Source organism: Anneissia japonica, unplaced genomic scaffold (assembly GCF_011630105.1).
Source record: "Anneissia japonica isolate Jap-2015-1 unplaced genomic scaffold, ASM1163010v1 scaffold288292_len1863012_cov191, whole genome shotgun sequence".
Classification (NCBI taxonomy): Eukaryota; Metazoa; Echinodermata; class Crinoidea; order Comatulida; family Comatulidae; genus Anneissia; species Anneissia japonica.
The window spans coordinates 92744-108122 of NW_022688773.1; the positions used below are offsets into that span (position 1 = coordinate 92744).

The 15379-nt window shown below is 34.5% G+C and overlaps 1 protein-coding gene across 2 annotated transcripts in view; it reads right to left on the reverse strand.

Moving 5' to 3' along the window:
• LOC117122918 overlaps positions 1-14241 on the reverse strand; it is a 21569-nt gene extending 7328 nt beyond the window's left edge. The window contains exons 1-5 of one of the 2 annotated variants that reach the window (XM_033268696.1): positions 13134-14241; positions 5532-7251; positions 2734-3037; positions 1862-1910; positions 620-784 (exon numbers count right to left, since the gene is read on the reverse strand). In XM_033268696.1, the coding sequence (XP_033124587.1) occupies positions 620-784; positions 1862-1910; positions 2734-3037; positions 5532-7251; positions 13134-13770 (2875 nt within the window). In that variant the 5' untranslated portion in view covers positions 13771-14241. The remainder of the gene's footprint in view (positions 1-619; positions 785-1861; positions 1911-2733; positions 3038-5531; positions 7252-13133) is intronic. The other variant, XM_033268705.1, reaches the window with a different exon arrangement.
• Between the last annotated feature and the right edge of the window lie 1138 nt (positions 14242-15379).

The window sequence follows — 15379 nt, forward strand, 5'->3', positions numbered from 1 at the left end:
GCCCTGGAGACACAAAAGCAGGAAACCGACTGTCGCCAGATCTTTATAAAGATATTTATATTATATACAGTGTTATAAATAACTGAATTATTAATGTTGTACCATTTATACAAGAAAATATGTTTAACTAGTTAAAAGTCCTTCATACGGTTGTGCCAAAATTAATGTTGGTGAATTACTGTACATCTGTCATAATTATTGCCATCATCATTGTCATTACCACTGTCATAAACATTGCTAACATCAACACTGTGTGTATCATTGTCGTCATTACTATTATCATCTTTGTCATCATTATCGTCATCATCGTCGTCGTGTCATTGTCATCACCATCATCATCATCATCATCATCATCGTACCATCATTATCTACACCTTATCATCATCATCATCATCATCATCATCATCAACAACATCATCATCATCATCATCATCATCATGTTTCAACAAGTATAATTATCATAGTGTAAAGGAATTAATTCAATGTATTCCACTTGTTTAAGGCATTATAAAAAAAAATAATTAAAAAATAATGATGATGACGATGATGACGAAGTTAAACAATTTCTGGAACAACTGCCATTCCATGCATAATAGCTAAAATTTAGCCATTTACTTACCGTCTCTTTCGACACTTGCCATGCTTGAAATACCACTGTCCCTAGACGCCACAAATGGCGAACCTTCATCATCATCGGAAATAGACGTACTATGCCGTCGCTTAAGAGTGATCGGTTTAACCTTTTTCTCAAAATCTTTCATCATTTTTTCGACATCTACGGAGTCTGAAAGAAAAAGGAATGCCATTATTTGTATTATATTTTGGAATTCAACTGGATTAGGAAAACCAACTGGTATTCAGAATCGTCTAAGTGCGAAAGTGCTAAATTTAGCAATAAAGATGAAGAGCTTGGTTTTTTGAAACACACTTAAACAAGACACATGATGTTTTAAAAATATTCGTCCTTTACCGGTATGTCTCTACAATGTCGACGTTTGATTTATATATTTAACTTTTGGGTCACAGTGGAACTGAGCAATTATAGCCTGAAAATTGCCTGCTGCTGTCAGTGAACAAAGAAAATTCATCAATATTTAAATTTCCTTTTGTACTCAGTACATCACAGCTGCATAGCAGAGTAGTTTTACCTGTACATCATATTATATTCACTCCGTCATTCACTGAACAAATACAGTAACTAATATATCGGTAAAGTACAGAATGAAATGGATGCAATTTAAATGTACAGTATGATGATCTTAACCAGTGTGACAACATAATTATTTGATGTATGCTAAGCTCCAGTTTCCATAAAATCGCTATCACTGCAGCTTTCGGCAACGCTGATTGGTCGTTCGAATAGGAGAGGCTTCCCGATTGCGTCGATGACAGCTTGTAACAATTGCAGTAAAATACTGTAGCGACACTGAAGCGATTTTATGGAAACTAGGGTTACTTTCGACACAATTACTGACCGTTGAATTAAATCTAAAAAAATCATGTCGGAATTGGTTTCCACAACAGCTGAACAAAATATCAAATAAAAAATATAACAACAAAATCGGTTATCATCATCAGCATCATTAATATTACTATTTAATTATTATTATTATTATTATTATTATTATTATTATTATTATTATTATTATTTATATTTTTATTATTATTATCATTTCTTATGATTATGGTTATCAGTATTTTAAATATTATTATTTACAATATTATTGATATTTTTACTATCACTATTATTATTACTATAAGTATTATTATTATTATTATTATTATTATTATTATTATATTTATTATCATCATCATTATTAGACTACTCAATGCTACCAAAAGATCGGCGCCTATAGCATACCTGATGACTCAGAGTCTGTATCGCTATCGTTTATAGTGGTTTCCGCCATCTGAAGTGAAAAAGAGATCATTAAAAAGTAACACTGTGCATAGAGTACAACAGTCGTGTCGTCACAACACCAGGCGGCACCCTTTGTTGTCAACCAGACTTTGGTTACTGTTCATTACGCCTGAATGTCTTTATAATCTTAATGGTTTAGGATAGGTTTTCTGGAAAAGGTATTTAAACCTAATAATTTACCATCAAAATGTACTAAAAACACAAAAGCTTTAATTAGTTATCGAACACACATTTAATCATCAATTAAAATTTACGTGAAATGAACTGAATACTCAGTACGTTTGAAAACAATTGCGAAAAAAATCGCAAGTTGTTCTTGGGTGGGACTCGAACCCACGATCTCCAGAACCAGCATGGCATCATACCTCTAGACCACCGAGCTTGCGCCTGATGGCCAGGGTTGAATTAGAGTCCAAGTAAGTAGTGGGTACTGCAGTGTTGATAGTAATTGTTATTGTGGTGACTGAATAGACAATAACTGGATTTGCGCCCGGAGAAACATGTATATGTATAATTTTTGCCCTACCTGACGTGAAATGTACGTTTGAAATTAATTGCGAAAAAAATCGCAAAAATCATAATTATAATAAATATAATATTTGATTGGATTGGAGTTTTTATGTGTGCCATAAAAAATAAACTTTGTCTAGTTGGGTATTTCTGGCGTGAATTGGGCAGCACAATGGGAGACAACTGTGGTGATAGTAGTGGTAGTGCTGGTGGTCGAAGTGCTGATACGCAGCAGTAGTAACAGTAGTAATTATTAACATTATTGTAAACAATATAATGTAAAACAACAATTTAATACATACATTAAAGCGTCTTCTGTAGGTTATGTATTTCATTTTTTGGTCGGTGATTGCGAGGAGTTTTTCCATGTCCCTTTTGAGATTCTCCCAATCACGAGAATGAGGCTTGTCCTGCTTCCACAACTGTTCTTCAACTTTTAGCGCCTCCTCAAAGTGTTGCTCAGCTGTCTTTAGGTTACCTCGATCCTTCCACTTTAGATAGAGTGAACCCAGAAGATAATAAGCGCGTGCCGTGTCTGTGTGGATGCCTAACAATTCAACACGCCTTCTGAGGCACCTTTTACCATATTCGATGGCATCCTCATATCTGAAAAATAATAATAATCATAATAATAATAGCAATAACAATAACTTCGCCATGCAAACCTTCAAATAACAATACTAATAATAATATTATTAATCATAAAAGTAATAACAATAATATATATCATGTAATATTTAATATATATATATATATATATAAATAAATATAAATATGTATATACCTGTATATATATATATATATATGTATGTATATATGTATGTAATATATATATGTATGTATATATATATATGTATGTATATATATATATATATATATATAACACTGTATTTACCTTTCTTTGATGATTTATATGATTAAACAGTGTTAACGGCTACCTTGATTTATGTTATATGCACCTATTTGTTTCTAGCCGTACTTATTGTGTAATAGAGTGTATCTGGCTGTCTCTTATACACATCTAATTACTACATTACGTTTTAACTGAAAATTAATAAAGACCTTTGTAATTGAAAAACAAATTATCTATTAGATGACACAACCAACCTTTGAAAAATTATGGATCCACCCCTGCTTTCTAACAACACTAGTCCTTCCTCAGTGGCGAATGAGTGAGGAATGAGTGAGGGTGAAAAATGCCAGATAGGGCATAAAGAATTTCATGGAAGCATGATTGGAAGGAATAGGCTTGGTGAGATGAGAATAAACAACGTGAACAAAGAGTGAACAATGTGCCCCAACCCCCGTCAGTCCCGCCGAAGAATAACAAAAAAAGAGGGAGAAAAAAAGTGAGACGAGTTAAGGGGAGGAAAGAGGGGAAAGAAAGGAAGTGTACCCAGGATATTGCTAAGCCCCGCAAACCTCCAAAAAAAAAAAACACCGCAAACCCCATTCAAACCCTGTGATAATGATTGAATCACATAGTATAGGACTCGATTTGGTATCTCAATAAAAAAAATCCTAATTTTATGTTCGTCACAACCTTTTTAGGGTAAAAAGGCCATTTTTGTATAAAAAATTTGCTAAACCCCGCAAACCCCCCAAAACACAGTGCAAACCCCATCCAAACCCTGTGATAGTGATTGAATCATGTAGTATAGGACTCACTTGGTATATCAGTAAACAAAAAATTATAATGTCACAGCAGTGGGCGAAAGGAGAGCTAGATTATTTTACCACTCACTAATTTTGAATTTTCTACTGATTGACGCCAAACACAACCTTACACCACATCGCCGACGATTTCATAAACCAGGATGTAAAATAGGCCAAAAGACGGAGACCCAAGACGAGATTTTTTAGCCCCATGTAGTGTACCCAGTTATAAAGGCTATCCATACCACCGACCCTTAGGGGTCCCTGCGGTAACCCTACCCATAAGATCCTCGCTCTATGGCACCCTGATCTAAAAGGGCTTTGTTATACATAACAGAATAATATGTCTCTGATAGGACATATAGGACACATATTATATTAATCCAGTGGGAATGGGGTGCCCAGCCGACAGGACCTCCACATTTGTCAAAATAAAATAAATGGAGATAAAATATTCAAATTTTAACTCTGAATGAGTGTCATTTTCGAACATCTAGAGGTGCCATAATCATAATTTGCTTTGCGACTCCCAGTATAAAATAGACTGTAGGTTTATAATTATTTTGCAACGCTCTTGATGGAAAGGGTGTCTAAGTGAGGGGAAGCAGATCTCCCGTCGGGAAAAGTCAACAATTTCGTCGAGGAGAATGCTGCTTTGAAAAAAACATTTTTACCATCTGAGAGTGCCATTTCCGAGCATCTAGAGGGGCATATTCTTAAAATTTGCCCTAAATTCTAAGGGAGGGGGTGCAGATCTCCCGTCGGGAAAAGTCAATAATTTGTCGGGGAGACTCAAAGCATTTTTAACATCTGAGAGTTTTACCATGCGAGAGTGCCTACGGCCCCAGACATCCTTATTTCGCAATTCGTTCCCTCACCTCACCGAATGATACAGTCGCAGCTAAATATTATTACCGAATGATACAGTCGCAGCTAAATATTATTACCGAATGATACAGTCGCATCTAAATATTATTTCCAGGGAACGAAATACTATTTCTAGGGAACGAAATAATATTTCGTTCCCTCGAAATAGTTTAATAGTTTTTCTAACCATGTCCCTTTAGGGGCTCCGTACTCATTGGCTGGTTTAAGTGAAGCCACTGACGCCATTGGGGCGTTTTTCTTAACGGGTGTGACAGTTAACAGCAATGACATCGCTAGTTGATTGATTGGAAGGATGTGGAAAAAAAATCATAAAATATATATTTTATGTTAATAAATATCACTAGATTTTTTTTTCCTTTTTAAAATAATAATTAAAATAATAAAAATGCAAAAAAATAGACTAGTACAGGTTACTTAACTATACTTAGCCTCTTGCATGGCACCAGTGGCTTCAGTATTTGCTACACAGTAAATGGCCAATGAGTATTCAAGCAATTTATAGTGAAGGTCAGTGATCCCATTTTAATATGAAAAGATACGATAAAAGATCACAAACCTGTTCTTGTCGCTGTATGCAAGGGCAAGGATTCTGAGTGTTTTAACATAACCCTCCTCGTTGTCAATCAACATTTCCTCTTCCACTCTCAAGGACCACTTGCAATACATAATAGCATCGTCAATTTTTTCTAACTGATAGTAACAAGAACCAATGTTTGCTAGATACACTGGAATATCTGGATGATTTTCTGACCCAGTTAGTTCCTTTTTTAGTTCATATGCCTTTTTGTATAATTCCAACGCTTCTATTATTTTGCTCTTCTCACAGAGATTACTGGCTCTTTGGAGTCTAGAGTTGTTCAGAATCACATCTGCCATAGTGCTATAGAATCGAGCAGTGTTTGTGTTTCTCAGATTTAGTTCTTTTACAAGAGCATAAGCGATTTGAATCCGCTTATTGGCCATATCTAAATCTTCTAAACATGTTGTACAAACATTACCCCATTGTTGATATAGCAGAACAAGTGTTTCTTTCTCTTCAGCGTTCAGGTAATGAAAGGGCTTTTCGACAAAATATTTTTCTGGTAATAATTTGGATAACATACTGGTTAGGAAGTTTTTTACTAAGTGTACCTCTTTCGTTTCTGGGGGTTTTAACAGCATTCGCTCAGCATTTTCAAACAGAGGTAGAATGTCTCCGTAACGATGATTTATTCTGGACATCTGTAACCCTTCATACGCTGACATTTCAACAAATTCCAGTGTGCTCTGGTTCTGGTGTGCAAGCTCTCGCTGGGCTTTGAAGTACTTGAGTCGTTCTTTTGTAGAATAAAACAGTTCAATTGTACTAGATATCAATCGCCATTCATCAACTCCAATGTCTCTCTTTTGACTTTGAAGTAACTTAAGAAGTTTTTGAAAGTTAGCAGCGTCATCATTTTTTTTCTTCATAGCTTTCTTGTATCTTAGTTCGCTCATAGTTCCTATTTCTTTTAGATCTTTCAAAAAATGTCTAACAAATGCCTGTTCTGCTAGGTTGTAATGTTTTGTTAAGGATGTATCAATCTCGGCTACACCCTGCAAGAACTGTCGCATCAGTAGATGGATCCCGTAGCGTATTTCTGACTTGTTGGTTTCATTTACAAATGTCTCAATCAGATTTCTGTACTTCAGATCTTGGAGCTGGAGGTTCACCTCCACTTCTTCAGCTGGCGTCTTCTCAAAAACTGCAAGAGCTGCATGACTTGTAAATGTACCAGGGAATGCGGACAGTCGAATTAGATGGAGCTTTTGCTTCTTGGGCAGACTATAAAATGTGTTGCTTAAACATGCCTCTAGATTTACTTCACCAGGTAATCCAAGTTCTGTTACGTCATGAGGATTTTTTTCTAAATATTCGATTAATTTATTCGGTTGTACAGTATGATCCTTTAGACGACTGCCGATGACTTTCAAAGCTAGAGGGCACTTTCCACATATTTGTATTAGTCGTTTAGCCTCTTTATTCGATATTTCAGTATTTCCGGAATAGTATTCGAGGATTTTCTTTGCGTCATTATATTCCAGCTCTTTGGCCGTAATCGAAATAATCTTATGGCGGGTGCATAATTCTTGAGGAAATCCCTCTCTGGATGTGATTAACACCTTCAGACTGTTGTTGCCGCATTCAATGATTCTCTCAATTAGTTCAACAAAGTTGCTGTACACGTCATCGTTTACACCTTCTTTCGGGGTTTTTAGAGGACGATCAGCATTGTCAAATAAAATTACAGTTCCATCTGTTGGATAGAAACACGAGAGGCATTGTCATTACAACATAAAATTACAAGAATGAATAAAGTCAGTATTCCTGAAAGCATAAAAAATATCGCAAACACACTATAGGGATTATGTAACAGTTATAAAATTAATAGAACAGTAAGTCAATAATACTCAGGAATTAAAAACTATTATCATTAAACTTCATGTATGAATTTAAAAAAAAAAGAGTAGTATGGTATAAGACTGGTGATTGTGAACAAACTTTAAAGAAATGATTACAAAACTCAACAAACCCAGTTGTCTTCTCTCTGGGTAGATTTTTGGACTTTTTGACTTCAGTATGAGAAGTAGCACTACGCAAAAATCAACTACTTAATTTTAATTTATTATTATTATCATTCATTCATTTATTCACTCACTCATTCAACTATTCACTCATTGTTTTATTGATTATTCATTCATTCAATACCTAATTTATTCATTCATTAATTCATTAATTTTTTCATTCAGTTATTCATTTATTTAGTTAAGTCATTTATTCAATTTTTCAGTTTTGAAGTTTTTTAATATTTATTTATTTTTTCCTTTATTCGTTGATTAATTAATTAATTATTTTTATTTATTCAATCATTTATTTAATCACATTTCTTTTTATCATCTAACCAGATATGAATATTTAGGGACCAACATCTACGAAGATGCTAGCCAGATTGATGAAATTAAAAGAAGGATAACAATTGGGATGAACAAAATCAAAAAGATGAAGTACTTATATGGAAATTTAGAAACTTTTAAAAAGAATGTAAAAGAAATATTTTATTGATAGGGCCAAGGGTTTGGATTTAGTCTAATAACTTTAATCTGTAAAGAATTTTTTATTTGATTGAGCTAAAGTCTTGATTCGTAGTTTGTTTTTGTTTTTTTGTTTTGTTTTTTTTTTTGTTTCTTACTGTTCTTGTAATTCAATTTTTCTTTAATCATGCGGACCCCATTGGAAATAAGTTCCAATTGGAACTTTTATGGGCTATCCGGCATCTCTTGAATTTCGTCCCTTTTTTTTTTATTGTGTATGTATTTTCTTGTATTTTATGTATTTTTTAATGACTTGTGTTTTTGCTGTATTTTAAGAGATGCAAATAAATCAATTCAATTTAATTCAATTCAAAAAGTCCAGAACCTAAATACAAAATTTGCAATCTTAAGAGCGTGCATATTCCCTACAGCTATATATGGATGCGAGTCCCAGATTCTAAGGGAAAAGGCTGCCATAAATGTTTTTGAGATGAAATGTTACCAAAGAGTAATGGTTGTTTCGTGGCGGGAACACATAACAAATCAATCAAAAAGAGAACAATTGGGCATTGAAAAAACTGGCTAATTATGTGATTTCGAAACTCAAATTAAAATACTTTGTTCACATCAAATGTCACAATTGTCTAGAGAAGATATTTATGGAAGGTAGAATAGAGGGGAAAAGACGTAGAGGACGGCCAAGGAAACGATGGGAGAAAGACATTGAAGAGCTACTAAACATCAGCGTTGTCGAAGCAGGCAGAATGGCAACAAAAAAAGCTTCCTTCCGTGTAGTTATCAGGGATGCTACGTCCAACTGAGGATTTGCAGGATATAACTAACTTATTCATTTATTCATTTTTTTCATTTATTCTTTTATTCATTTATTCATTCGTCAAGCCTTCATTCAGTTATTCACTTATTTAGTTTTTCATTTATTCCTTTATTTATTATCTAGATTAACGTCCGTATTTTTAAAACAAACTTTAGTCGAAATTCGAATTAGAACTTCATTTAGTGATAGTTGCAACTTCAACTTTAATTTGTATTCACAAACAACGTAGTCGAAGTTGTAACCACGACTAAATCACGTCCTAGTTTTAGTTCAACTGAAGACGACTGGCAAGCCACGACTATCAAACTAACCAAATAGCAGACGAAATTTTAGAGATTAACACAGATAAATATTAAGCTACCGTGTGTGATTCAAAAACATATTTCCTCATAATTCATAGTAGTAGACCATCATTCGCTTAATTAATTTTCTATAATAATATCTATATTAGTTGTTAACATATTACGATAAAGAATTTGAACAATCACTGAAAATTTGCTTTCTTTGGAGAACTATTATAATTGAGCCCGAGCGAGGGCAGCGCCATCTTTGTTGTTATGGTGAAGCTGGGTGATCGCAACGTGAGGGGATTTGATGCAAATCAGGAACCATTGCATGTGGCTAGCAAAACATTTAAATTTCTCCTTTTGGAAGCTAAACTTGATGTCTCTTTTGTTTAACACACCGAAGATATTTCAAACATACGTATACAATCATTTGTATTGGTTTCACTTTATCGCGAGTTACAAAAACACGTTTTTAGTGGGGTAAGTATTTCAAGTCGGCGATTTAGCCTGACCCTAGGCTGACTAAAAAAATCGGCCTGCGGAGGTATCATTTTAGTCGAGGTTCGCGTCATTTAGCCATAGTGCTAGTCGAAGTTCATTTTAAGAATATGAAATGACGTAATTTTTAAGTTTCAGCTCAAACTACGACTAAAATTTGTTTTAAGAATACCGAGTACCTCTTATCAGATAGTATAAACCATCGCTGTTCTCGTTTGCCAATAAGTAACTATTAAACATGCTGTTTTTGATGTATAAAATTGTTGAGAAAATGACTTGAGTTGAAAATATTTCTACAAAATTTTGACTATCTCAAAGCTTATCTATCTGCTAGTTACGCACCACTGGTTTAGTTGTGTGGCCCGAAATGGTGGAATGAGTGACACTGGTCATGTGACCTGAACCGCTCATGTCGCAACTCTCTCTATAAAACTCTACCTAGGTACAGAGCCCTATATATAAAGAGTTGCGACATTCCGCTCCTCGGTTTGCGAAAGTCACGTGGTATACACCGTCCATTTTTGTGTCCAAATCTTCCCGATGAACACATGCAATTTATATGAGTTTAGGTACATTACACAATATTTTCACATGTTTATTGTGTTTATAATGTTATTACTTAGTTAATAACTATTTAATATCAAAAGCATGATTTAGAATTTATCTTTAAAATTCAAATATTTGCACGTGTTCACACGCAATTGATATTTAAATGCGAATTACATCGAAATTATAATTGGAATGTTAAAGGTTCATCTATTCTATGACTGAAAAGACCTTCTTATCAAAAAAGTTATGTTTTTGCTCTTTACTTTAGGCCTACACAATATCAGTTTTATTGTGGCCAACTGATCTATATTATTTTAATATTTATAAATAATAACAATCAAATATAAGCTTTGTATAGGGCTTGCTCATATTCAAATTTAAAATGCAACAATAGTAGATACCATTCGGATTATTGGAATCGATAAAGGCTAAAAGTTAAATGATACTGGCTGTTCAATTTTGGACTGCCAACACAGATTTTGATAAAGCAAACAGGAAAAACGACATGGTAACACAACCAATTAAGGAGACAAAGGATTGCCCTTTACTTTTTAAACAAAATAATTTTCTCTGACGGTGATAATTTGGCGTAGGCCTTACTGTAAATTAGCGAACAAATATTATGCGGCCCACTCGACATATGCTACTTTAATATTTTTTTTACTATAAATAATAATAATAGGAGTGATTTTTGGCAAAGAAACCTATAGTATATCATTTTTTATTTGATTATTATAATTAGAATGCTGATCGCATGGGAGAGAGAATGCGGATCACGTTGGACACGGAATGGCTTCTAAATTCTCAATGTCGCAACTCTTTCTATCTATGGCTCTGGCTAGGTATATTTAGACGCACACGGAGCCCTTCTTTTTCCACTAATAGAGGAAAACTTTATTACTAATCTGAGTCCGGTCATACGATTCTGCGCTTTTGTGTCGGTCATTTTATTATTTTGATTTATTTATGCCTATATTTGTTTGTATCTTATGGATAATGGCAACGATTTCAACCTTCGCAAACGGAGGCAGAAGTTTTTTACATCCAGCCGTAGGCGGCGTCCCATCGTTTGTATTCCCACCATGCATTTCGGTGAAACAGTTTTTTTTTTTTTTTTTTCTGTGGGGAACTCTATCTTGTGTTTCTAGCATCTTTGACTACACACAGAACAAACTGTACACGGAGACATCCCATGAAATCCCATGCCATGTCGCGTAGACTAAGACATGAATGTAATAAGATAAATTAGCATCCAGCATCCTAAACTAGATTTATGAATTAAATACTTAAACTATAATAGAAAGTCTCACCAAAATTAGTAGATTTACCCGCTTAATGCAGCACAAATGAGCATTCCTACGAAACCTGTCTTCCCGGCTTGACAGACTGTACTGTGAAAGTGTATGAAATTAAACAAGTGCACCCTCTACCGGTTTAATCGTATTGAACTTCTCTAACCCTACCTAACAATTACAAGAATAGTTCCTTTCATAACTATCTACGTGGTGTACCGAAAACATTATATATATCATTACTTTAACCATGTAAAAATTCAAAAAAGAAGAATTCAAAGTAGAAGAAATAAATAAATACATAAATAAATAACAAACACAATATGTATAGGCCTATCGGCAAACAGGGGTGGCGCCAGAGGGGGGCCACAGCCCCCCCCGTCGGGGGANNNNTTCATCACAACAACCACAATAATAATAATAATAATAATAATAATAATAATAATTCAATGAGACTAATTAAAAATAATTTGCATTCTGTTATGACAAATGCTCATTTAAATAGCCTCGTGATGGTTGGAATACATCGTGATAGGTGAAGCAACCTCGACCATGACAACGTAGTTGACAGATTTCATGCAAAATTTCCAAAATATATAATTTCACTTTCAAGAATGAGGATTTGAAAATAAATTAGATGGTTACATTGCATACTCTTTGTTTCTTGCTTTATTCAAAATGTTTTGGTTTTGGAAGCTGGTGTCAACATTAGAAAGCATAGCCTACATGAAGTCATATTATAGCAACTCGATGCCTATCAAATAAGTAATAAAAATTCGCCATTAATTCGCCCCCCTGGACCCCCACCGGGGTCCCTAGGCGGCCCCCTGGCCCCAGCCAAGTGAGACTTGATTCGCTCCACTAGCCCCCCCCCCGTCGGGGCCTTTAGCTTTCCGTCGGGCAGGTCTTGGCGCCACCCCTGTCGGCAAATGTAGTGTTTTTTTGTACCAATTTAATTTTTAACTAAATGAATTTGATGTGTGTCTGTGTAGGCCTACCATCGTCATATTTTTCAGCAACACCGATCATTATATGACCATCACGTTGGTTATTAATAATATTATAGTGACGATATTTATAATAATAATCAAGCCTACTATAGACAAAGTCTCTACGGTAAATAAATACAAACAAATAGGCCTATGTTCCATGTCATTCACCCAACACCCGGCCTTCTCAACTAACAGCTGCTGTACCTAATATTTCTGACACAGAAAATGTTTTAGCTAACTGCTTCCGTGTTCATATCACCAGTATTGTACAAAAAAAAAAAACCCGCGAATGTTCGTCCACTTCACATGGCTGTCGTCCAACTGCAGCTATTTTTAAAGGATAATTTCTGTTTTATATCAAAGCATTTATGGATTTTTTTTTTTTTTTTTTTTTTTTTTAATTTTGTTATCCGATGTATTGTTTTACCAGGTGCATTTTATTGCCAAGTGCACTTCTTACCCGATGCATTTTTTGCTACCCAGTGCATTTCATTCATCGATGCATTTTGTTACCCGGTGTATTTGATTACCCAGTGCATTTCATTACCCAGTGCATTTTGTTACCCAGTGCATTTAGTTATCGGATGCATTTTGTTCATCGATCATTGTTGCGTAAACTGCGTTCCATAGGGTTGTATAGGGGTTTGTACCTACCGGATTTATTCGGCCTATACTTTTTCAGCTTTAAAGTCACAACATCTATATCAACGTTTAACGATGCATCTTCACCCAGTGTGTGCATTACTGCATAACAGATACTTTCTGTTGTAGACAATTCCCGTAGGTCAACAACTAGAAGTTCATGGTACTCTATCTGACGATAGCAGGCCTCTTTTGCTAATCTGGTTTTACCCATACCCGGAAGTCCACTGATGCAGATAGTTGCCACACCATATTCATTTTTTTCTTTCAGCCGACTAAAAATTTCGTTTAGCTGGCCTTCCCTACCGATGAACGGGCCTTCAGATGCTGCTGGATGCATACGATAATGCCTAGCAATAACTGCATATTGTGAATCGTATTTGTCAAGCTCTTCGATCAAGTCCTCTCGCCTAATCTTACTGAGGATATGCCGTAGCAATTGGGTATCCCCTTCATGGATATAATTTCTTTTCTGCAACTTATCGAAGAAATCAAACGTATCTTTGACAGCATCGTAGTCCCTGCCACCGAGTCTGTCTTTGACCAGCGACTTAGCCTTCTTCAGCTCAGGGTCAGTAATCGAATTGGCTAAGCATACTATAAGCCACCGAAAACGACTGATTGATTTTGGATCTTTATCGGTGGACATGTTTGTTCTATTCCAGGGAGTTGTTAGTACACCTACCTACGATGGCGTCGCGTCATAATAGTTCACCATGTAAATTGATTCCATTGTGTCTGTCTGTGACGTAGCCATAATTACCTAGGAAACATAATCATAGGCCAGTAAAATCTATTGTATGAAGCAATCAATAACAATATTACTATGCAGTAGGTATAATAATAATAATTTAAAAAAATGATAGGACTGAAAATCCATAGTATGAACATGGAGGAAATATTTGAGGCAGGCCTACGATTATTAAGCATATCCTTTTCACAATGTAATATAATTAGGCCCCATAAAAAAACATTAGTTCACCCTATCAATGAATAAAAACTGATAAGATGTTCACAAGTAAATTAATGGTTAGGGACACATATAAAAAGATAATAAGAATGGAATCAAATTTATATTAAAGAAATATTTTTTGTTGTATCAGTAAACATATTTGCAAGAAATTCTGAGCTTTTCAAGTGAAAAAAGATGGAAAAACGACCGTTTGAAATAAAAATATATGTTGATTGAAAAAGAAAAAATAAATAATTATGTATATATATATTGTAGTGGCGAGTGTTCATTTATACTGATTTCACTTAAATTTATGTACTTGAATTATTTTATGTTACTTAATGTTTTGAAGTTCTACAATTATTACACTTTATAGTTACACTATAAGAGTTAAAAAATATACAATAGTGTATTAAAGTAGGCTGATGTACTGACCTATATAATAAGACTTTACAACCTGACAGGGTTATCTTAGGGTCAACTTCTGGCAAGGCAATTATGGTACCATATTACCATAGCAACAGACCACCGCAATGATAAGATTTAGCTTAATGCTGCATAGTTGGCACAATATTATATTCAGTTGTATTGGAGCCCAAAACAATTGGTAAGATTTCTTACTCTTCTCTAACATTATTTCACTCATTGTTAATATACCGTATTTAGTTATAACTGACGCTTATTATGTGTTCGTATAGACATAAGGGTTATAAGCTAGGATTTTATTTGTTTGAATTATTGATTTAGTACTAGAAATTGCAAATTGCAAGTGAAGTGCTGCGAAGTACAACTGCATATAAATGTTCTTCGAACAAAATTATTTATGCGAGTGAAGTGAAAATAATGAATAATAAAAATATAACTAGAAATTGCAAGTGAAGTGCTGCGAAGTAAAACTGCATAAAATGTTCTTCGAACAAAATTATTTATGTGAGTCAAGTGAAAATAATGAATAATAAAAATATAACAAATAATATGAGACACGACCCATTGTCTATATATAGAACAGCGTTGGTACCGTGTACAATAGTGTTTTGCTGCAGTGACATCTCGCTGCTGGCGATGACTCGCTGCTGGCGAATCGATCTGCGCATGTGTATAAAATGGTATTTATTTCCGAAAACGGTATGCCAGTCTACAACAAGCGTCGCCTAAATGTAATAATTAGCACGTTGAAATAGGCTAGTAAATAAGTTTAACTGGGTTCGTAAATAATATTGGCCTCAAAATATTGTGGCTGAGACATGAGCCGAGTAGAAATAGGAAACCTAGAAATATAGTAAAAACGCTGAATAGTAATACTCCA